Genomic DNA, 23,279 nt, shown 5'->3' with positions numbered 1-23,279 from the left:
GCTTGGTGTGCATGCTCAAGCTTTTCCTCCCTCTCCTCCTTGTACGCAGCAACACGCTGAAAGCTCTAGTTTGGTTTTGGTAAATTGATGAAACCCTAAGTGCTAACCTAGTTTATCAAAGTGATTATTAGATAGGTAGCACTACTCCAAGTAGTGAAGCGAATGAAGATCAAGACTTGATGATGGTGATACCATGGTGATGATCAAGTGCTTGGACTTGGAAAAGAAGTAAGAGAAAAACAAAAAGCTCAAGACAAAGGTGAAATTGTTAGAAGCTTTTTGGTTTAGTGATCAAGAAACTTAGGTAGTGTGATCACATTTAGGATTGATAGTCGTACTATTAAGAGGGGTGAAACTCGTATCGAAATATGGTTATCAAAGTTCCACTAGATGCTCTAACTCATTGCATATGCATTTAGGATCTAGTGGAGTGCTAACACCCTTGAAAAATATTTGTGAAAATATGCAAACACACAAGCACAAAGGCGATACACATTGTGTTTAGCACTTGGGAGCAAGGCTTCGAAACTTCACCAGTGGAGTGTACGCTCATAGAGTGCGGACAGTCCGATGGTGCCACCAGCGCCCTGTATAGAAATGACAGGGTTTCAGAGAGTGCACCGGACGCTGGTCACACAGTGATCAAACTCTGACCCTATGTCCGGTCAGTAGCAGCTGTGAGCGCGCGGTCTCGGTCTCATGACCAGACGTTGGCATGAAGAGTGACTGGACTCTCAGGGCCTACGTCCGGTTAGTACTGACGTATGCTGACGTGGTAGCATGTGGAACAACAATGATGCGTGGCAGTTGGAGAATAACCAGACTCAGGTGCTACGTCCGGTCATACAGGAACAGACGTGTCCGACCACAAAACAGAGGTTCGGGGAGCTCTCTAGAAATGACTGGACTCTGGCTAGTCTTCATCCGGTCGCTTATAATTGGACGCGTTCGGTCGTGACTAGAACCTTACTCTAAGTGACCGAACGCTGGGGTCCTATGTCCGGTCCTACACTATAGAGTGTCCGGTCACAACTTAAGTGCACTGATGACCATTGAGATCGAGCGATTAGCACTTAAAGCAGGGGCCACATGGCGTGCATCACGCAACCGGACGCTGGGGGTCCTACGTCCGGTCAATTCGACCAGTGCGTCTGGTTGCCCCGATTTCTCAATGAACAGAGAGCCAACGGCTCTATTCGTGGGGGCTCTATATTTAAGCTCCATTATCGGCTCTAGCTCACTCTCTTGGCCATTTGCATTGACATAGCAATGTTGTGAGCATAGCCAAAGCCCTCCCACTCATCTTCATCATTGATTCATCATCCTTATGAGATTGGGAGTGAATCCAAGTGCATCGCTTGAGTGTTTGCATCTAGAGGCACTTGGTGTTCGTGTTTCGCTGTGGGATTCTCTTGTTACTCTTGGTGGTTGCCGCCACCTAGATGGCTTGGAGTAGCGAGAATCATCGAGCGGAGGTTGGTGATTGTCTCCGGCTCCGATCGTGGTGATTGTGAGGGGTTCTTGACCTTTCCCCCGGCGGAGTACCAAAAGGTACTCTAGTAAATTACTCGTGGCTTGTGTGATCCTCATCTTGTGTTGGTTGTGCGGCACCCTATTGAGGGTTTGGCATGTGATGCCAATTAGCACGTGAACCTCTAAGTGAGTGAATCACCGCAATGAGGACTAGCTTGTCGGCAAGCAAGTGAACCTCGGTAAAAAAAACATTTTGTCATTATTTGATTCCGACGTGATTGGTCTTCATTGGTATTCATTATTGTGATTGAATTGCCACAACGAGGATCACCACAAAAGCACATGGGCACTGGAACACCACTAGGCAGAGGCAATGGGTCGAAGGCATTTCTGGTCATCCGACCATAACTATAATTTAGCCATTTTTGTTCTAAGAACCAAAAGCAAATAACATTAAACCCTACACCTAGGGTTTTCCATTTGATCCACAACAATGAACCCATAACATAACAATGTGCGCTGAGGTTACCTTGGTTTGGTAGCTTTTCCATGCCTTGGCATCCTACAGTTGTATAATATAAATATTAAAATTGCATGAAACCCTAAGTAATGATGATTCTTAGGTTAAAAAATCTGACTAATATATACCGAATTGATTTGAAAAAAAACTAGGAGGGAGCAAGGATACCTTGCTCTCTAATATCTATGGATCAAATCAAAGTTTTCAAGGTCCATTATGCCGATTCGTGAGGTAGGACAAAGCGGGGAGAGAAAAACCCCGAGAGGGAGAAGAAAGAAGAGGAAGAAGAAAGAAGAGGAAGAAGGCTCAGGCAGGAAGGTTGGGTGCCAGGTTAAAACACAAGCTTGGCGCCATGGATCTCGGTGCCAAGCTCGGTGCCAATAATCATGGAGCCAAGCTTGACGCCAAGATCCATGGCAGCGAGCTTGGTGCCAAGATCCACAGCGCTGAGTTGGCTGCCATGTCAGCATCCACGCCGCCAATGTGGCTCCAATGTAGGTGGCAAAATCTATGGCGCTGAGACATGTAAGCTCGGTGCCACCAACGATGGCGTCGAGCTAAGGGTCTAGATTTTAAAATTATACCTCCAAGGATATATTTGTGAAAAAAATTCAAAAAAAGAGCTAAAAATTCAGGACGTGGGGAAAGCTAGCGCTAGCGCCCGCTCCCATTTCTAGTGACCTATGGATGGGGCCAGAACGGAACCCCGTTTCTCGAGCCTTCCACCGGTTCCATTCGGCACTCTGCTGCACGGTGTTTGCCTCTTCTTTTCTGTGCCGTGGACCACGCGTCCGGACTGGATTGTACGATAATTCCAAGATAAGGACTAGGAGTATTCAGCATGCACCGACACCTCCTATTGATTTTCAATTCAAAATCCTAAAAATAAATACACATCTCAATCTCATATTTTTGAATAGTCATCAAACAATCTCAAATCTAACCATATGTACATATTTAAAATAAAATACTAATATTTTGATGATAGATCATGCTTCTTCATCGACAACAACCAACGCCTTCTGTCAGGATGATCTACATAGCTTCAATGAAGGGCGACAAAACTTGTCCTGCCTATCAGTTTGTATGGAAAAACTTTGCTCTCCCCCATGTCAAATTCTTTGGGTGGTTAATCACAAAGAACATGATCAACTGCTAGAGTAACCTGATGTAGAAAAGGATCCTCTGGCAGGATCTCTGTGCCATTTGTAACCTGGACTCCGAGACAGCAGACCACATTATCATATCTCTAGAATGTCCATTTGCAAAAGAATTTTGGTGAAGAATTGGTTGGCAACTAGAGAGCATAGCTACAGTTCAGAACATTTGGGAGACCGTTGCCCCAATAGACATGCCTAAGCCGGTATTCTCAACCCTGATCCTCCACATACACAGTTCAGAACCTTTGGGGGACCGCTGCCCAAGTGGACATGCCTAAGCCAGTATTCTCGTCCCTAATCCTCCACATATGCAAGGAATTATGGAAACATAGACCACTAATGACTGATCGCCACCAACAAACAGTCTTTTCGCTTGCTCGTATCTGACTTATAAGCCATGGCTTATCAGCCAACGAACAATATTTTTCTCTCACACCAAACCAGCCAATAGTACTTTCAGTCATGGCTTATAAGCCAAACCAGCACAAACGAACAGGGTGAGAGACTTCGCTATGCCATGGAGATGCCGCCTTCCCAGAAATTGATTTATTGATAATGCGCTTGTTCATTAAGCTTGAAGCGATTCATGACTCATGATTCACGACACTAATCCATCATACTACGCTATGTACGACCATCATGCCCCAACTGCCCAAGCACATGAACGCAATGCAAGCATGGATGGCAGGGACAACAAGCGAGCGTTCCACACCCCGCCCGTCTTCCACATCATCACCGAACCTAGAGCAGCTAACGTGACTGCGGGAGCTCATAGAGTCACAATGTAAAAGCATAACAATAGGCCCACATACATAAGCCCCCAGCACATAAAGTTTAGGGGTGTCATATCATGTGTCATATAAGGTGTCACATGGGAGTGTTCGATAGTAATAATAAAACAAATTACAAAAGTCCACAGAAATCTACTTGACAAATTTATTAAGCCTAATTAATCTATCATTAACACATATGTTGGGTTCATAAACCTAGGGTCCCTTACGGACCGGCTTCCCAACAAAGGCTCAACCCAGCAGGGGAACATTGCAAACATCGCACCACTCATGGGCTGGCCCAGTTACCTAAACAACAGGCTAGAAGGGCGATCCGGTCACCGACCGGAAGGCCTAGCCGAGGAGGAATGGCGCCCATTTCCGACTCTAGCCCACCTCTCTGACCAGAGCGCTCGCTTCGGTCTTCAACCCATCTCCGGATGGCCTCTTTGACCGAAAGGCCTAGCCAAAGCACTACTTTCGACTCCGACCCGCATCTCCGACTGGAGATACGACAAACCCCTGCTCACTGCTCTTCTCTGACTGGCACGATCAGAGCCGACTGGGACCCACCGACCGGGGACACCCGCTCGATAAGGACTAGGAAACAGATAGAGAAAGTAAGGCAGGGCGCACAAGTCAAACCGCAATACCAGGGTCAATACCCAATATACCTATGGAAACTGTACTCTGCAACCTTCCTGGCACAATAGAGCCCAAATAGTGTTGTAGGCGCCGACATTTTCCCCTACAGTATTGTGGGTGCCATTAACTCCCTTATGGTAAGGCTCCCCCCACATGCCTCTGAGCATCGACAGTGTTGTGGGCGCCGGCATTTACCATACCAGGCAAACATGATACAACCCCTTGCATGCCTCTAGGTCACAATAGTGTGGCAGGAGCCGACGTCTGCCATACCTAAAGAAGACAACACAACCTCCCACATGCATCTGATATCCAACAGTGTTGTGGGCGCCTACCATCATCATGTACCCACCGGCGTGGGCAACAAGGCTCAGTAGCATACGTACTCCTTCCCTCTCATTTGTAAGGCTATCCCCTTCATCTATAAAAGGGGATACGCTCTCTTCCAATAGATGGGTTGATTAGCTTGATTAAGTTCATTTGGATTCATCAGATCGACCGAGTTCACTAGTCCACAACCACAGAACTGCCAGGTTTGAACCAGTAGCATATGCTTGAACACTTAGCTCATAGTAGGGCTCTCATCACTCTCGGTCCTTCCGACCGGACCTCTTGTACCCTCATCTATCTTCTTCTCATTTGTAACCCCACTGCAAACTTCGAGCATCTGGGCTCAGAAATAAAGTCACCGACCGACTCAAACTGGACGTAGGACATATTGCCTGAATCAGTATAAACCATGTGTCATTGAGTGCTAGGCCACCTCCGATCACAACGTATGGCAAAACTACAAATATTTACTTGTTGGTCACTTTCTGCACCGATAGTTGGCGTCGTCCATGGGGAAGACGTTGTACATTCAACACTTTTTGGTCATCGGATGGCCCACTTTTCCACCACCTTCACCATGGCGGGCTCAGGCGATACGACTTGCTTCAGCTCACTCGAGTTTCCCACCCTCCCACCTATTGGGATGTGGGTTCCACCCATCTCCGAGCCACCCTAGGTCTTCCTCTTTGGAAGTTTGGACTTCATCGCCAACCGGCTCGACATACTACACCTTTGCAAGGAGGCACTCATTCCGATGCCCGTCCGAGGGGCACCCTCCATCGGCTCTGGGACGCACGACGACATCAACGACGAGGCATCTGTGCTTCATTCCAAGAAAACTCTCTGCTCAAACCCTAATGTAAGTAATGTACATGCTGTTATTTACTTGCTATTCTCTATCTTTCACCGATTACCTAGAGGGACCTCGTTGTCCCCGCCACGACTGCCATACGACCGGTTCCCCTATGGCCTCGCGTCTCCCATGGACACGTATGCCCGGGGGCTCTGAAGGATACTGGCGCCGCCCCCTCTCATGTCTGAATTCATGGGGATGGCTAGCTATGCTCTCAGCTATTTCCTCGACCTCATGGATGATGATGTTGAGAGTGACGGCTCTAGCATCGACGACATGGCACCTAGCCACCATCCATCCTAGGAGTGCGCTATGGTGGATGCTCGAGGATAGCCACCGATGGTAACGGAGTCCTTGCAGACTCATGCCCCTCTAGACCCATGTGTGGAGACCCCCGTGATCTCATGGGAGCACAGCAAGGAGCTACAACAACAGCGGCTAAACCAGCTGCCGACTGCTCCAGCGTGCTCGGTGGACTGCACTATGCCCTGTGTGCATAGACCAGCGAGCGGCGCCTGGGGTCACGCTCATCAAGTCTAGTGCAACACCATGGACAGGGGGAACGATCCCCCATAGTTTGCTTGGGCCAATCAGAACATCACCGCGGCGGCAATACTTCTGTGTGGCCTTCCCAAGCCGAACGACCCCTAGGAACAGGCAATCCACCGGAACCTCCGGACACTAGTGGAGACCACCACCATTCAATAGGCAGAGAGCTCCGCATCGCGACACCGACTCATGGCCTCTCTCCCCACCAGGGGAGTGGGGACGCACCAGACGAATCGCTCCACCCACTCACCACTACAGTCACCGAGCGTGGCACAAGAGGCCGCATCTGTGCCTCAACTTGACTTGGCCACCGCTCTACACCGACCGCCTGTACATGAGTGGCTTGGGCCTAACCAAGATGCTCACAGCAATGACTGGAGTCCTAGCCTAGATGGCCTAGGACCATGGGCCTTTGTCCAACACATCCAGCGAGCGCCACCCCCACAGCGCTCCGACGGAGGCCGAGGCAAAGGCAAGGCCAAGCGCTAGGATCAGGACGAGGGTCCCTCCATGCAGAGGGGGAAAAGAATAGAAAAGATCGCCGTCGACCAGCCAACTCCGCGTTGGTCGCCACGGCCGATCACACGGGCAAGCAGCCCTAGCAGGACCTTCCGGGTCACTTCAACGAGCTCATGGAGAGCCCATGCTCCAACCATGCCTTATGTAGCTTTGCTTAAAAGTATTCCGACCGATCGCACCCTGCCTCTACCTATGGTTACAAGCAGCTGAGCCTCGCGGGCCACACCCTGGGCTCCTAAAATTGCAGCCTACAGAACGAACGGGCAAGTATAAAAAAGAAAGAATAAAAAACAAAATTATGCTAAGGCAAAACTATGGAACGAAAGGGACAAGCTTCCCCGAACAGAGTGACTCCATCACAAAAAATGAAACTGATTGTAGTCATTGAGTATACAAGAACGTTTACACGGGGGCTCCCCCATGAACTTAACCTTTTAGCATCTACTAAACTACTTATACTTTACAAGCTATTGGGGTGGCTCGACGGCATCTACTGTCGGTATGACCGGCGAAGGCACGGGCTACTCACTCCCCAGCAGGATGACATTTGGCTTGGTTGAAGCCAGGACGATGTCCACTTCTAACCCAGGCTCTGTGCCATCCGCAGGCTAGGCGACGTCTCCCCGACGCATGCTTCAGGCCATGTCCTCACGATGGGCATCCATCACCCACTGCACAGAGACTTGCTCTGCCACCATCCTTGCGTGAGGCTGTAAGCTCTCCCCGAGCGATTGGATGTACTCCATGCTCAAGCCGTCGGCATACCCGCTGCAGATAGTGGAGAAGTCTAGGTTCGGGTGGTACGTCGCCACCAAAGTCAATATCCCTAATGCTCTGTAGAATAGCCCGTGTGTGATGAGGGCCCAAACCTCATCCGGGGCCTCCGCCAGCTGTATGGCGGGTGCACTAGTACTTGGCGCCGACCCGAAGACTTCTGAGATGACGAGCTAGGCAACATTACAGATCTAGTCATGTTCCCCCTCGAGAGCACGTCACTCTTCAAGGGACTTGGCCAGCACCTCTGCATTCCGGCCAAAAGTCGCCTTGACCGTCTCTAGGTCCCACTCCAATGACTTCACCATTCTGCCCAGCTCTAGAAGAAGGGCGACAAGCTCAGAAACAAGCTGAAGGATGGAACAAACACGACAAAAAATAGAAAAGGTACGTACCGAGGCAGAAGTTCTCAAGGGTAGAGAATTCCTCTGCCTGTCGGGCCACCTGCTCACGTAGTCGGGTGCTCGCCTCTTCCATCCCCATCAACCGGCCCTGAAGCGCGAGCACTTCCTGGTCTACATCCAACCGAGCCTTTCGCTCTGACTCTAGGGCCTTTCGCGCTGACTCTAGGGCATTTTGCTCCAACTCAAGGGTCTCCAAGGATTTTTGGAGCGCCACCTCAGTGTCTGCCAGGGATTTTCGTAGCCCCGCCTCGGTCTCCGCTTGGCGGGCCTTCATCGCCTCAAGCCCCCACTCGGTGGTGGTTGCCCGCTCCGCTGCACGCTGCTCCTCCGCCCGCACCACGGTCATCTCGGCCGCCTGGTCCTGGGACTCGTGGTGGGCGAACTCCAGCTGATGCTCAAGCTCAGCCATCCAAGCATGCTAAATCCAGAGGAAACAGGACTTGCAGGATGACATCTCCTTCAGACCCTACAAAAACAAAAAACAAGCATGTTGAGGCAACCAACAAGAGACTAAGAGATCAAAGACAAACATGAGAAACTCACCTCCACGGTGAGCTATAGGTCAACCTTGACCAACTGCTAGGCAGACTTAACCTGCTCATGGGCGTCCTCGAGCTTCACCCATAGCTTGGCGAGATTGGACTCCATAGCGAGTCCTTTCCCCCCAAGGATGTCCCAGAGCTGACACTCCTAGGAATCCCAAAGGATGAACCGCACCTTTGATGGGTCCTCAGGGCAGGGCCACTCTAGGTCACCCTCTGATAGACTATCGAAGGGCCCAGCCTCCGACCAAACCACTGCCAGCTCCCATGATGGCACCAACGGCTCCACCATGTCATCTGCTTCATCGTTGGATGGGATCTACACCACCTCAATTGCGTAGGCCACCGACGGGTGTTCCAACTCTGTCCCGGTCGTGTCTCCCCCCAGCGCCTTCAGCTTTGACCATGAGGGTGAGCCGTGTAGCCCTCCACCCGATGAGGCAGGGGTCTCAGTCTCCTTCTCCTCTTCCACCATAGCTGGTGGAGGAGGTGCGGTGAGGGACACCACTGGCAAAGCCTCCATCATCACCACTGGGATCGCCGCCGCCGCCACTACCACCACACTAGCAACTGACCTAGGGAGCACCACCCCTAGAAGGGAAGGGTTCGCTGCCACCACCCTATTCCCCCCGCTGCTCACCACGACGCGTTGTAGGGTGGGCCTCCAAACCTCCTGCATGGGAGTTGGTGCGATGCTCAACCCCGTCATTGTCTGACCGCTGACAAAAAGTATAGGTCGGTCATACCCCAAAAAGACTCAACAGCAAAAGATCGAAAAGAAAACAAAGAAAAACACACTGAAAGATAAGCGACACAACTCTGAAACCAAGATCCAGTGTCGATGGGCCCGTAGGGCGAAGACCGCTCCTGGGCTACAACCCGCACCCCCTCACTTCAGCCAGGGGTGGAGTCATCCCAATTGGCTCCTACCTGGCCAGTGGGTCACCCTGACCTTTGGCTCAGGACTCACCGACCAGAGCAGAAGGCGAGGGATCCTCCTGCTACAAGTCACGCACTGGCATCGGTCCCGACGACACGTGGGTGCAAGCCCGCTCCTCTAACAGCATGGTCTGCTCTGTTGTGCCCACAGCAGGCGGGGACGAGACCGGTGATGCCACCGAGGGGCATGGTGACTGTGTCCACTTCGTCTCCCGTTCACCGACGGTGTCCGCGCCCGTGGCACGCTTCCTCAGCATAGGAACCTTGGCGTGCCTCTCCGCCTCCTGCTCATCACCAGCAGACATTGCCGTAGGGTTGCGATGCTCTGCCGAGGTCACAACGACCTCCTGGCCTTCCTCCTCCTCGAAGAAAATCATGTCATCCACCTCTGTGGGATCCTCTGACTCGAGCTCTGACTTGATGTTGCTCTTATTTTTGCCAGCCTTCATGCGCCGGGCGATCTCCTCCCTCTTATACTTCCGCTGAGCCACCTCGGCTTTCTTCTTCTTCCTAGCATCTGCCGCCTCCTTCTAGGAAGCCTATCGGGCTGCGCCCTCTGGCCCCTTCAAAAGGTGTGGCCGAGACTTATAAGCGTCAAGTCCCTATGAAACAGGCCATCCAAAATCAAAAAAGGCAGGAAAGCAAAGGGGAAAAGAACATGAAGTAAAGAGAGAGGAGCGTACCAGTTTGGACACCATCAAGGTGTTGAGGGGTCCAGGCTTTCCATTGACCCTCTCTTTGGGCTTTAGCTACAGCACCTGGTCGAGGTGACTCCAGACCTCGTCATTCAGTAGCTCCTCCGGCGACACACGATTAGGGTCCGATTGGCCGCCGTATCTCCACATCGGCCGCGTCCTCTCCACCAACGGAGTGACCCAGTGGTGATAGAGGGTGTGGAACACCCACGCCCCATCAAGGCCACGCTGCATGAGCTTCTAGAGCTCCTCCTCGATAATCTCCACCTTATTCTTCTCCTGACAGGAAGGGTCCCATGACTAACTATCCCGCTTCTTCGGCCTCCCGCCGGTGAACGCCGGGAACGGTGCCTCCACCAGGTTCCTAATATAAAACCACTCCCTATGTCACCCATGGTTGGAGTCGTAGGGGATGTACATGGGATACGAGCCTCCTGAGCTCAGTTTTCTCTATAGGGCGAAGCCCCCCACCGGCATGACCTCGGGCGAATTCCCCACCGACAAAGCTCGCCCAAAGAACTGCCGTCGGAAGAAGTCCACGTGTGGCTCCATCCTGAGAAAGGCTTTGCAGACAGTGACGAAGCCGGTGATATGCAGCACCCCCGTTGGATTGAGGTGCTGCATCTCTAGACCCCACTCGTTGAGGAGCCCATGTAGGAACTAGTGTGCGGGGTATCCTAACACGCGCTCATGGAAAGCAAGAAAAGAAACCACCTCGTTGGGCCGAGGTTGAGGGAACTCCTCCCTCCCAGGAGCTCTCCAGTGCGCCACCTCCTTCGGCGGCAGAAACCCCTTCATGGCGAAGGCCTTCAGCACCGACTCCCTCACAGTGGATGACCTCCAGTCTGACATCTTGCTCCGGGTTCATGAAAGGATTTGTGAGTTTTTCCTCTCCCTCGCTCTCCCCCTTCTCTTTCCTATGAACCACCACGGCTCTCAAAGACGCTCTCAGCAAGAAGGAAGATGAGAAGAGGCGGCAGATGAGGAATAGGCAAAAGAACAGGGTGAAAAGCCTTCTCCCTTATCCTATTTAAGGAAAGGGTGCAGCAGTTGGGGAAGGCACGCCGATCGGGAAGAGGCGAAACAACGGGCGAAAAACCCTCTATTTCCCATTTAATGCAGATGGGACATGATGGAACGTGCCTTGACCGATGAGACACGGCCTGCTCAATGGAACGACACCTCATCAGATGGGACATGGCCTGGGTATGGCCCACCACTACCGCACGTCGGGTGCTAGAACCAAAGCACCACCTCACACAGGCAACTCCCCGCATCCCCAAGCGGGACTTGGAAAAATCCAAAACAGGATCTTTGCTAGGAGAGACCATCGGGCTTCCTGAGTCGATCGAACGGCTCAGGATAACACCAGGAGATAGGTAAGGAGCAAAGGGACGCCCCATGTAGGCCATGTCGACTCCATCACGAACGACGAGCATGGGTCTCGGTCGGACATTTTCGACTGGAGCTCTTCAAACCCCATCACTCTAGTCATCAAGGTAACACTACCGACCCCCGCTATTTTTTTATAATCATTTCATACATCCATACACGCATTCATTCCATATGCCCATGCCCCCTGGATGATTCGGGCCCTGAACCACCCGAGGGCTCGGGAACTAAAGCATCGCACATGCAGCAAAATGCATCACAACGCTCCGTGTTGCGTCACGAAGCGGTAGTTGCCTCATTCAAACATGAGCAACGACCGATCGGGGTTCAAAGGTTGGCCCACGAAGGGCTCGAGGCCGCCCCGCATCAAATAGAGCCAGGGGAGAAAAATGTAGATGAGCCCTGTGCGGCCCTCGCCCGGTCTGCCCCAAAGCAGATAGGGTCATCTCAACCTTCTCGTTCGATCCTAAACCTCTTGCCAAGCCCATAGAATCTCCATCAAGGGGAGGCAAGTAGGCCACCCGGGTCGGTCTTCAGAACGATCCAGGCATCTATCGGGTTACAGGTAAAAGAACAGTGGAATGTCATAAGAGGGCTATGCCAACCCCATCATGAACGACGGACCCAGATTCCACTCGATCATACCCGTTAGCGAACTCACCGAGTGCATCACTCGAGCCCGAGGGATCGAGGCAAGTGACAGAGCTCAGCCCCTTTGGTTGTTAGAAACCGAGGACGGGGTAACGCACACAACTCAAACTGACCCCCCTACCAAGGCCCTATGGGGCTCGGGGGCTCAAGGCACACCAAACACCTAGGTCTGCTACCCCAAACTCACCCTAGCCTTAGCTACGCTTTGACTGCACACCAAACGCCTGGGTCTACGACCCTAAACTCGCCCTATCAGGATCCGTGAGCTCCGGCTCGCCTGATCCCTAAACTAACTAAACTAACTACCTCGGCAGCATGGGCTGCACCGAGGCCAGGGTCTATGACCCTGAACTCACCCCATTAGGATCCACGAGCTCTGGCTCGCCCGATCCCTAAACTAACTAACTAACTGCCTCGACTGCGCGGGCTGCACCGAGGCCAGGATCCACGACTCTGACTCGCCTGATCCCACGGCATGCACCGACGCCAGGACCCACGAGCTCTATCTCGTCCGATCCCTAAACTAACTGCCTCGCCTGATCCCAAAAACTAAAACGCCTTGGCCGCGCAACGACGCCTTGATTGATGATTCCGTCTTGTCTAAAAAACACACACACGCGCCCGCTAACAAACACCCCATAGACGATTTTGCCCGAATCACCCGGGGCTCGGGGGCTACACCCGCGGGTGCACTCGCGCACCCGCTAATGAAACAAAAATCTCCCTCACTGGCAACACGAAAAACCCCCTAGACGGTTCTGCTCGAATCGCCCAAGGACTCGGGGGGCTACACCCATGGGGTGCGCTCGCGCGCACCCGCTGTCAATACAAAAATTCCCCAGACGATTCTATCTGAATCGCCTAGGGGCTCGGGGGCTCCTGTCGAGTTCATAAACCCAGGGTCCCTCACGAACCGGCTTCCCAACAAAGGCTCGGCCCAGTAGAGGAACGCTGCAAACAACGCGCCACTCATGGGCCAGCCCAATTACCTAAACAATAGGCCAGAAGGGCGATCTGATCACCGACCGAAAGGCCTGTCCGAGGAGGAACGGCGCCCATTTCTGACTTTGGCCCACCTCTCCGACCAGAGCGCTCGCTTCGGTCTTCAACCCGCCTCCAGACAGCCTCTCCGACCGAAAGGCCTGACCAAAGCACTACTTCTGACCCCGACCCGCGTCTCCGACCAGGGAAGCGGCAAACCCCTGCTCAGTGCTCTTCTCTGACTGGCACGATCAGAGCCGACTGGAACCAACCGACCAGGGACGCCCGCTCAGTAAGGACCAGGAAACGGACGGAGAAAGTAAGGCAGAGCGCACAAGTCAAACCGCAATACCAGGGTTCATACCCTGTACATCTGCGGAAATAGTACTCTGCAACCTCTCTAGCACAACATAGCCCAAACAGTGTTGTAGGCGCCGATATTTTCCCCTACAGTATTGTGGGCGCCATTAACTCCCTTATGGTAAGGCTCCCCCATATACCTCTAGGCATCGACAGTGTTGTGGGCGCCGGCATTTACTGTACCAGGCAAACATGGTAAAACCCCTTGCATGCCTCCAGGTCTCAACAGTGTGGCAGGCGCCGATGTCTGTCATACCCGAAGAAGACAACACAACCTCCCACATGCATCTAACATCCAACAATGGTGTGGGCGTCTACCATCATCCTGTACCCACCGGCGTGGGCAACAAGGCTCAGTAGCATGCGTACTCCTTCCCTCTTATTTGTAAGGTTATCCCCTTCATCTATAAAAGGGGATACGCTCTCTTTCAATAGATTGGTTGATTAGGTTGATTAAGTTCATTCATATTCATCAGATCGACTGAGTTCACAGTCCACAACCACAGAACCGTCAGGTTCGACCACTAGCATACGCTTGAACACTTAGCTCATAGCGGGGCTCCCGTCACTCGGTCCTTCTGACCGGGGTCCGACCGGACCTCTTGTACCCTCATCTTTCTTCTTCTCATTTGTAACCCCACTGCAAACTTCGAGCATCTGGGCTCAGAAATAAAGTCACCGACCGACTCAAACTGGACGTAGGACATATTGCCTGAATCAGTATAAACCATGTGTCATTGAGTGTTAGGCCACCTCCGATCACAACATACGGCAAAATTATAAATATTTACTTGTTGGTCACTTTCTGCACCGATAACATATTTACTGTAACATCACATTGTCAAATCATAGACTAATTAGGCTTAAAAATCGTCTCATAAAGTAGTCGCAATCTGTACAATTAGTTATTTTTTAATCTATATTTAATACTTCATGTATGTGTGCAACATACGATACGACAGGAACTCAACCCTCGGGGAGAAACTAAACAACACCGCCTCTTCGACTTCAATGGCGATAGATTATTGTACCTCTGCTAGGAGCCTAGGAGTCTAGAACTAGGCTAGGACTGGAGCAGAGGATTCTCGGTTCTCTCTGCGCCGCGTTTAGTTCCGGCTAAAGTTGGCGCCGCTGGATTTCCAGCTACACTGTAGCGCACTGTAGCATTCCGTTTGCATTTAGTAATAATTGTCTAAACATTGATTAATTAGGCTCAAAACGTTCGTCTCGCAAAGTACAATCAAACTGTGCAATTAGTTTTTGATTTCGTCTATATTTAGTACTTCATGCATATACCGCAAATTTGATGTGATGGGGAATCTTCTTTTTGTATAGTGTCAAATTCAGAAAATTGGGGGAACTAAACATGGCCCTGGTCATCATCAGATCATGTGAGCAGGTTGCAGCTTGCAGCTCACAGTCACAGCCATTGCAATTTACAGCAGCAGTGCCGGCGAGCACGGTCAGTGTATGTACTCCGTATGTATGTATAATAATAAAGCGGCTGCCTGTGCAGCTAATGTACTGTACAAGTAGCTTCACGATCCTCCTTGCGAGTTGCGACCCATAAACTATAGCCTATCCTGTTCTTTGCTGACAAAACAAGTTAAAATATTGTTCCGACTAATTTGTTGAAAGAGAAAAATACTATTTCAACTAAAAAATAAGTTAAAAAATACGGATTATAAAGGCCGTCAGGTGGTCGGAGACTTGGATGTGGTTAGAGCCTTAGGGCATCTGCAGTGTGGCGTTCGAACCAAACATACATGTTCTGACACATTATAGGCTGTGGGGAAATTTCTTGTGTGCTATTAAAAAAGATCGTAATGTTTTGTGTGTCCCTGAAAAAGTTCAGTGGTCTTTAGCGTCACTGCTCAAATTTTTGTGTCCTCCATGCCACTGCTGTCAGTTTGGGCTATAACGCCATCAAACTGTATGTGTGAAAAGTCAAAAATACCTTAAGTCTAAATATGTTATTAATTTTTTTAGTATCTTAACGACTTCAAATGAAAAAACTCAAAACTAGAAAGTTGTAGATCTCGTCGAGATCTATAATTTTTATATAAAAATTATTTTTATTTAATTTCGTAAAAAAAGATATGATTTTTCTAAGATATATTAATCATATCAAATCATATTTTTTGCGAAATTAAATGAAAATAATTTTTATATGAAAATTATAGATCTCGACGAGATCAAAAACTTTCTAATTTTGAGTTTTTTTCATTTGAAGTTGTGAAGATGCTCAAAAAAAATTAATGACATATTTAGACTTAAGGGTATTTTCGACTTTTCACACATGCAGTTTGATGACGTTAGAGCCCAAACTGACGACAGTAGCATAAAGGGCATAAAAAACTTGAGCAGTGGCGCTGAAGACTGTTGAATTTTTTCAGGGCACACACTGGATATTACGATCTTTTTTAACGCACACATTCGGTTGTTGCTTTTAAAAAAACAATAAAAAAATTAGAATTGGCAGCTCATAGAGATCTGTGCACTGTCTAACACCGATTGATTACGATATTTTAATAGGCTGAACGCCAGCATCATCTCCAAATTCCAAGTTTTTTTCACTCTCTCTATTACATTAAATTTTGGACATATGCATGGAGCATTAAATGTAGGTAAAAAAAATAACTAATTGCACAGTTTGGTTGTAAATTACGAGACGAATCTTTTGAGCCTAGTTAGTCCATAATCGGATAAAATTTGTCAAATATAAACGAAACGTGCTACAGTGTCCAGATTAAAAAAAAAAATTACAATTTAAACGAGTTCTCGGTTCGGAGGAACACTGGAGCTGCTCGGCATTAATCAGGCCGGGGACGAGCAGGCCCGCGTTGGCTGCTTCAGCTGTCAGTATCACGTCACCTGAGATCGCGACTGCTCTGGGCAGCCCTGGGCCAGCCAGACTGACATCTTCGCGGCGCCTCCAGGAAAACTGTATGTTTCCTGTTTTTCCTCCATGGACATGAATGAAGAGGCCTGCCTCATGGCTCTTCATCGTCGTCGGTTCGTCACGGCGAATCGACGCCGAGCTGCCAACGGACAGGGGAAAGCATTGAACAGGGGCGGCGCGATAGCATGCGACGAACTAACCACCTTTGGGGAGCGTGGCCATTGGTTACAATACCCAGGACTCCATTCATTTGCAAAACGTACAGGATTTGTCAGTTGCAAGGGCTAAGAATTCAGCCTCTTTTTCTGAATTCTTCAACATTCCAGTTTCAAAAGTTGCTTTTCTCCGGACGCAGAAACTCTTTAATGACATTCATCTGGGGATCCAACACGTTTTCTTCCTCAAAGACATCCAAAGTTTTCATTGGACATGGTACTATCCACCCTGCCTTCAAATGGCTCTGGAAAACCTCTTGCCAGTGCAAGCACAGAGTGTTCTTTTGGCTGCTATTGAAGGATAGATTAAGCACCAGGAGCATGTTGAGAAGCAAGAACTTGAAATTGGAGAATCTTAATCGTGTCCTCTGCCCAGACAATGCAGAAGAAACAGCTCAACATCTTTTCCAAGACTGCACATTTGCAAAAACAAAACCTGTTGGGGGTATTCTGAACTTTACTTTCCTGACAAATCAACCCCTACCCCTGCTAATTGAAGGCTTCAAACAGCACTTCTTTGCCCCCTTCTTCCTCGAGATCTTCATCTTAATTGTGTTGGAGTATCTAGGCAGTGAGAAACGACGTAATTTTCAGAGGAAAACAAGTATTAAGCAATTGCAGAAGAGTCTTCATTCATCAGCGAAACTTGTTGTCACTCAGAGCCAAAAGAAAGTTCTTACCAGCTCTTCAATCATGGATACAAACCCTCTCGTAGCTCTTGTTTCTACTTTAATTTTTTCATCTCTTTCTCTGTGCCTTGAGCACCCTAAGCTCTCTTTGTAATATGTAAACTGTTGTAAAAACCTTTTCTATATATATACTTGTTCACAATTTTGTTTCCAGATTCTTGAATGCGGCTTCACCTGATCAACAAGTAATCCTCAAAAGTGACTGTATAGTTTTTAATTTCAGTGGAAAAGTATTTACAGTTATACATTTGGGAATCAATTGCCAGTGGGATGGCTTATTCTCAGAAGAAAACAATTTCGCAACACAATGATGCTCGGCTGTGTGTGTTGTGTGTGTGGTAGGGGGCGAAAAAGGATTAGGACTCAGGCTGTGTTTAGTTCACGAAATTTAGGGAATTTGACTACTGTAGCACTTTCGTTAGCAATTAGTGTTCAATCATGGACTAATTAGGCTCAAAACTGTTCGTCTCGCAATTTCAACCAAACTGTGCAATTAGTTTTTTTTTCGTCCTACATTTAATGCTCCATGCACGTATCGCAAGATTCGATGTGATAGCTACTATAGCACTTTTTGGGAAACTTTTTAGCAACTAAACAAGCCCTCAGCTGATCCTACACAAACTCTTCCAGCGGTTCAACGGGCACGGTATACGGAGAATACCAATCTGCATCAAAGATATCCTGTAGCTGCGTGACAATGTTGGGGTTGTACGTTCCGAAGCTGACTCCAGCCGTGGTGTAGAAGTAACCCCAGACGAGGTTGCTGGTGCCGATGTTCGCCCTCAGGTCGCTGACAGCGTACTTACCATGGTTCACCCTGGTGAAGCCAGGGTAACGGTTCCCCGTCGCGGTGCCACCTTGGGACAATGCAGGTCCGGTCTCGTTGTACCCAGGAACCACGTAGTATTTGATCTCAACCTTGCCACCGCAATGGTTGTATGTCGAAGATGCACAGAGAATGTTGGAGTATAGAAGGCTCTTCAGGTACTTTTCGGTGTTTGGGATGAAATGTGCCCAGTAGGCAACAAGTAGCCTCACGGTCGCATTCTTTGAGAATACTACCTGCCAAGAATCAATTTACCCTTGGTCAGATCACTGCCTTGTTGCTAATTAGAGGTCAATTGAAGAAAAACCTTAAGAAAAGAGAGTGAGTCTGGATTTTTGCCAGAATCAACATGTTGGATCCAATCCAATTGTAAATACCTCTGAGATTGTTGACGATAAAGATGACCAGTAGACTGTTGGAGTAGAATACTGTGACTGCCCAAGCCAATCCATGGTATTCATTCGTACAATTCCCCCAAACTTAACAGACTTAATAGTGTCAACCCAACCCTGCTCGTCTGCTTGGAACTTGCCAAATGTCATCTGTGAAACAAGAAAAGACGAAACCAATCCTGAAATTTACTACTTACTAGATTAGTCCTCGGACCAGTTATGTTTTATTTAATTGCATGTCTTAATTCTATGTTTATGGAATAAATTACGACAGATAGGTTAAGGTAGTGAAACATGGATAATTTATGTATGTATGAAATATGTCCTTCAAGAGAAGGTTTATCATGACATAGCATGAACCAAACAAATTAAAATAAAAACCTGATAGATGGGTGCAAGTACAAGGTCAGTAAGATGACTTTTTCTTAGGTCAACCAGATTATGTAGACAAACCCCCCAAAAAAAACTTAGCATCCTTATGCACTGAAAAATTTCATTGAATGTACACTTCATATCACCATGAATATCAATTATAAGTTTATACTAAAAGTTAGTTTACAAAAGCATCCATTCACTGAAGACTACGACCTAGCAATACCTAGATGTCTATAATGTGCTACAAAGTTACCTCAGGTGGCGCAAAGGAAAGGTAGCTCAAGTAGTGCTCCTGAGTAGATTTCTTGTACCCAGGGGTTTCAAATGAAACATCAATCATGTCAGGATTTGCAAGAGCTGGATATCCATCTACATATGGGATGTCAACTGAAAGTGGTATGGGTGACCTGTTCGCAGATTAAGAATAAATCTCTAGTATTTGATCTAACGAAAAAGTCTAAAAGAAAAATACTTTGCCTAATACTTTTAGAGCACTTAACAAAACCACAAGACAGGATTTAATAAGTAATTAGCAGCTATTGAATCATTATAAAGAAGAATGACAAAGGTATAAAGGATAGTATGTACCGAACATTTTCAGAATCGAAGCTGGATCAAAATTAAGACAAATGCAGACAAGATAGCCTAACAGATAGACTGTACATAATCTATTCCCATTTATGTAAGAGCCATTTTTTTCCTTCAAATTTGTGTGCTAAGTAGTAAAGGTGCAAACTACAGAGGGAGATGCAAACCTGCATCTTTCTTTTGGCTGTAGGAAATGAGACCAACATGGAACCTTTCTAGAAACTTGCCACTGCTTATCCCAGGCTTGTTTGGTGTAAGAAGTTGAGTTGAGGGTTGAAAGCGTCCAAAGATTTTGAAAATAGACTTCCACAGTTTTTGCTATTTGTGGACAATTAGCAAAATAAATCCCAAGCTCCTTGACCTGCAATGCACGTAAAAGTAGTGCCACACAGGTTAACCAATTTGCTTTCTCAGCACTATATTGCAAATGTAACAGAACTCGTTTTTTGTCAGATATACCTGAGTAAGGGATTTCCAATCATTGTTTGCTGACCCTATATACACATCCTTTTCATCTGATATCCAGACCTTTGCATGCACAACACCAGATCCCCACCAATCCTCAAAAAGAATGGTTACATTCTCAACATTTGGTCTTCCTGCGGCCAGATCGGCGCTCTCTTGATCAAAATCAGGAGCAACTCCAGAGTGTTGGACAATCCTGTAATGATACTACAATTGTTAATAGAGAAATTAAATCTCTCTATTCCTTTCTTCACGCTCACCATCTCTGCAGAGCTTAACACACACTGTTTAATTATTATAAATGTTTTGTTCATTTGCTTTATCACTTCTTCGAGATTCAATTGTGACACCAGTTTTGCTCTTGGCAGGTAGCTATGTCAATATTCCATATTTTTAGGGCGACATACTCTACTACTCCTTCAATCATCCTATGACTAAGTAATCACCGACATTATACAAACTGATAATTCAAGTATCATACTCATACTTGCCTGATTTTGATCTTCCGGTCTGCAGCATTTTCCAATGCCTTGTAAACCAGGCGGCCCTCATCAGCCCCAAATCTCTTCATGTCATTCTCAGAGAATCCATAATCCCCCGATTTCGAATTGTTTGGCTGAGACAAGAACTGCCAGTACTGTGCAAGGATGTCCAGACTCTTCGTTGCATTCCCCGAGAGCCACTGAAGTACATCTCCTGATAACCCACAGAAAGAACAGAAATAAACAGCACTGTGAATATGTAGTGACTGAAAGAAGCATTAGTAATTTCACAAACCCCCTATCAGCATCACCAGCTATATCACTTATCACCAATAAAAGTTCCTAATCGTGTTTGTATTCCAAATCTAGTTACAGCTTTACTGAAACCTAACTGCAGTTTCGAGAAAAAAAAAAAAACCTAAACTGAAGGGGGATCAATAGTTCAATGCACTGCTCTTCAGCCGAACTACAGAATGCACAACAAAAACCTTCATATAAAATCAAAAGGAGTTGTCATCTTTCCAAGAATGTACATATTTTCTAACTAATAACCCGGACACGCCATATGTACCCCCAATTACTCTGTCAGCAGAGCAATATCCGAATTGCTCACAGCGAGGCTGATACAGAGCAATAGTAAGAATGCAAATCTTCCATCCATAGATTCTTAAGCAGTCCACATCACCTAGCCAACTGAAATGGGTTACCTCACATAGCCAGAAATGGAGCTAACCAAAACGAAAGCCTCAAAGGCGCGGCGGCATTCTCGACACATTCAGCATATGCGGCGCCTACACCTAATCCCCAAACTGGCAATACCCCCCATAGACGCACCATCCACCGTGTATATGCACGGCTCCTCACCACGAAGACGCTCAAGTGAGGTGAGGCAGAGAGAGTGGGTGTGGGATATACGAACCGGTGGAGAAGACCCCGGGGACGCGGCGCAGGTGCGGCATGTCGGTGGGGATGGACTGCACCAACCACGCCTTGCAGGTGTCCGCGCCGGCGACCGCCGCTGGCGCCCCCCACAGCGCGGCGGCAGCGACGAGTAGGGGGAGGAGGAGGAGCCGCCGGCGGTGGTGGGGGGAGGAAGGCATGGCTCGTGTAAGTCTCTCTCAACTCTGAAGTGTGTAGCGTGAAACCGTTAACTGTGGAACTGAACTCGAATTGGAGGGTCAGGTGTTAAAGTGATCGATAATCATCGCTACGTTAGCTTGGCCGATAAGTAATGGCCGAAAATACTATAGACTGATTTGTTGTAAAAAAAATACTATTTGTTAACTAAAAAGTAGACTTATAAGCCAAATAAACAGGACGCTGCCTTGCCCTTTGTTACTGTCATCCGCCAAATCCCTGTGGATGAGCATACGCAGAATAGTCGTTTTAGTCCTGAAGTATTGCTCAAGGCTCAGTTTCATCCCTGAACTTTTAAAATGGTCGTTTTAGTCCTCAAACTCTACTTTTAGGCCCAGTTTCGACCCAAAACTGTAAAGATGATCGTTTCAGTTCTCAAACTTTGCATTTTGTGCATGAATCCATCCTTAAACTATCAAAGTGTATTTCGGTCTTTAAACTTTTATTTTCAATTCAACTTTGTCTACCGTCCTACATGGAACACTGTACTGTTGCGTCCGGTCTGCTCCAACACCACCAACTATTGGGGATATAAAAAACAATATTCATTAAAAACTCTTCGACGGCCATTAATAATTTCAAACTGTTATTTTCAATGTTACCTTATAATGGTACTGTTTACCGACTAAACGATTTTTGTGGGAGTTACCGTTGCTTTGGACGCTATTTATTTCTTGAGAAACATGGATAAATTAAAATAATAGAAGATCTATAATTTTTTTTCCTTAGCTAATTCTATAGCTAAGCTCAACTAATAACCATTTGGGTATAAAATATTATCCATAGGCTAAAAATAATTTACATTTAAGATGATTTAGATCAATATTTATATTCATATTAGAATATTATGAATATAAATGCTAAAAATGTGCTATATTCAGTAGTTGGGACAGCGCTAGGGACAATAGTAGCACCTAACGATGAATGTCCATCGATCTCAAATCGCAGGTGGTGGTGCACAATGGACGAAGTTAGCCAAAATGTATTTTGATAATTTATTGACGAAATTGTGTCTAAAATCTAAAAGTTTTCTGTTTAATAGACAAAGTTGAGTTAAAAATAAAAGTTTAAAGACTGAAATGCACTTTTGATAGTCTATGGATAAAAGTGAACCTAAAATGCAAAAATTGAGGATTGAAACGATCACTTTCGTAGTTATAGATGAATTTGCCCGGCTGATAAAAGTGAACCTAAAGCGACAACTGATAAAAGTGAACCTAAAAAGCCTAAGAGCCTGTTCGCTGGTCGGTTTCTGGACTGATAAGTCCGGCTGGTGCTGGTTTGTTGTGAGAGGAAAACACTGTTGGCTGGCTGATAAACCCTAGCTGAAACCAACAAGCGAACATGCTATAAAAGTAAAATTCAAGGACTAAAACGATCGTTTTGAAAATTCAAAAATAAAATGGAGCCTCGAACAATAGTTCAAGGACTAAAACGGCTATTTTAGCATGAGCATATTATAAAATGGGATGAGAATTGCACCTGCCAACTGCCAAATGCCAACCTAAGAAGGACAGGAGGCATGCCTCGCATTCACATCGTCAGATGAGATGGAGGGAAAGATCCAGCAGGTGGGCACGGGTCAACGCGCAGGGCGGCGGCTGCATTGGTTGACTTTTAATTGGACATGGCCCATGGGTGGATCCGTGAC

At 47.6% G+C, this 23,279-nt stretch overlaps 1 protein-coding gene across 1 annotated transcript; it reads right to left on the bottom strand.

Moving 5' to 3' along the window:
* Nucleotides 1–17,859: 17,859 nt before the first annotated feature.
* LOC136522265 (uncharacterized) lies at nucleotides 17,860–21,634 on the bottom strand. The gene is made up of 7 exons (XM_066516090.1): nucleotides 21,411–21,634; nucleotides 20,501–20,705; nucleotides 20,004–20,205; nucleotides 19,712–19,905; nucleotides 19,210–19,363; nucleotides 18,567–18,731; nucleotides 17,860–18,425 (listed from the first exon to the last, which is right to left on the bottom strand). Exons 1-7 carry the CDS (start codon nucleotides 21,589–21,591, stop codon nucleotides 17,976–17,978), a joined length of 1,551 nt encoding a protein of 516 aa, XP_066372187.1. The 5' UTR covers nucleotides 21,592–21,634; the 3' UTR covers nucleotides 17,860–17,975.
* Between the last annotated feature and the right edge of the window lie 1,645 nt (nucleotides 21,635–23,279).

This window comes from Miscanthus floridulus, chromosome 18, assembly GCF_019320115.1.
Source record: "Miscanthus floridulus cultivar M001 chromosome 18, ASM1932011v1, whole genome shotgun sequence".
In the NCBI taxonomy this organism is placed as follows: domain Eukaryota; kingdom Viridiplantae; phylum Streptophyta; class Magnoliopsida; order Poales; family Poaceae; genus Miscanthus; species Miscanthus floridulus.
Note: the sequence above shows the minus strand (reverse complement) of the source record. Positions and strands in the feature narration are given on the sequence as shown.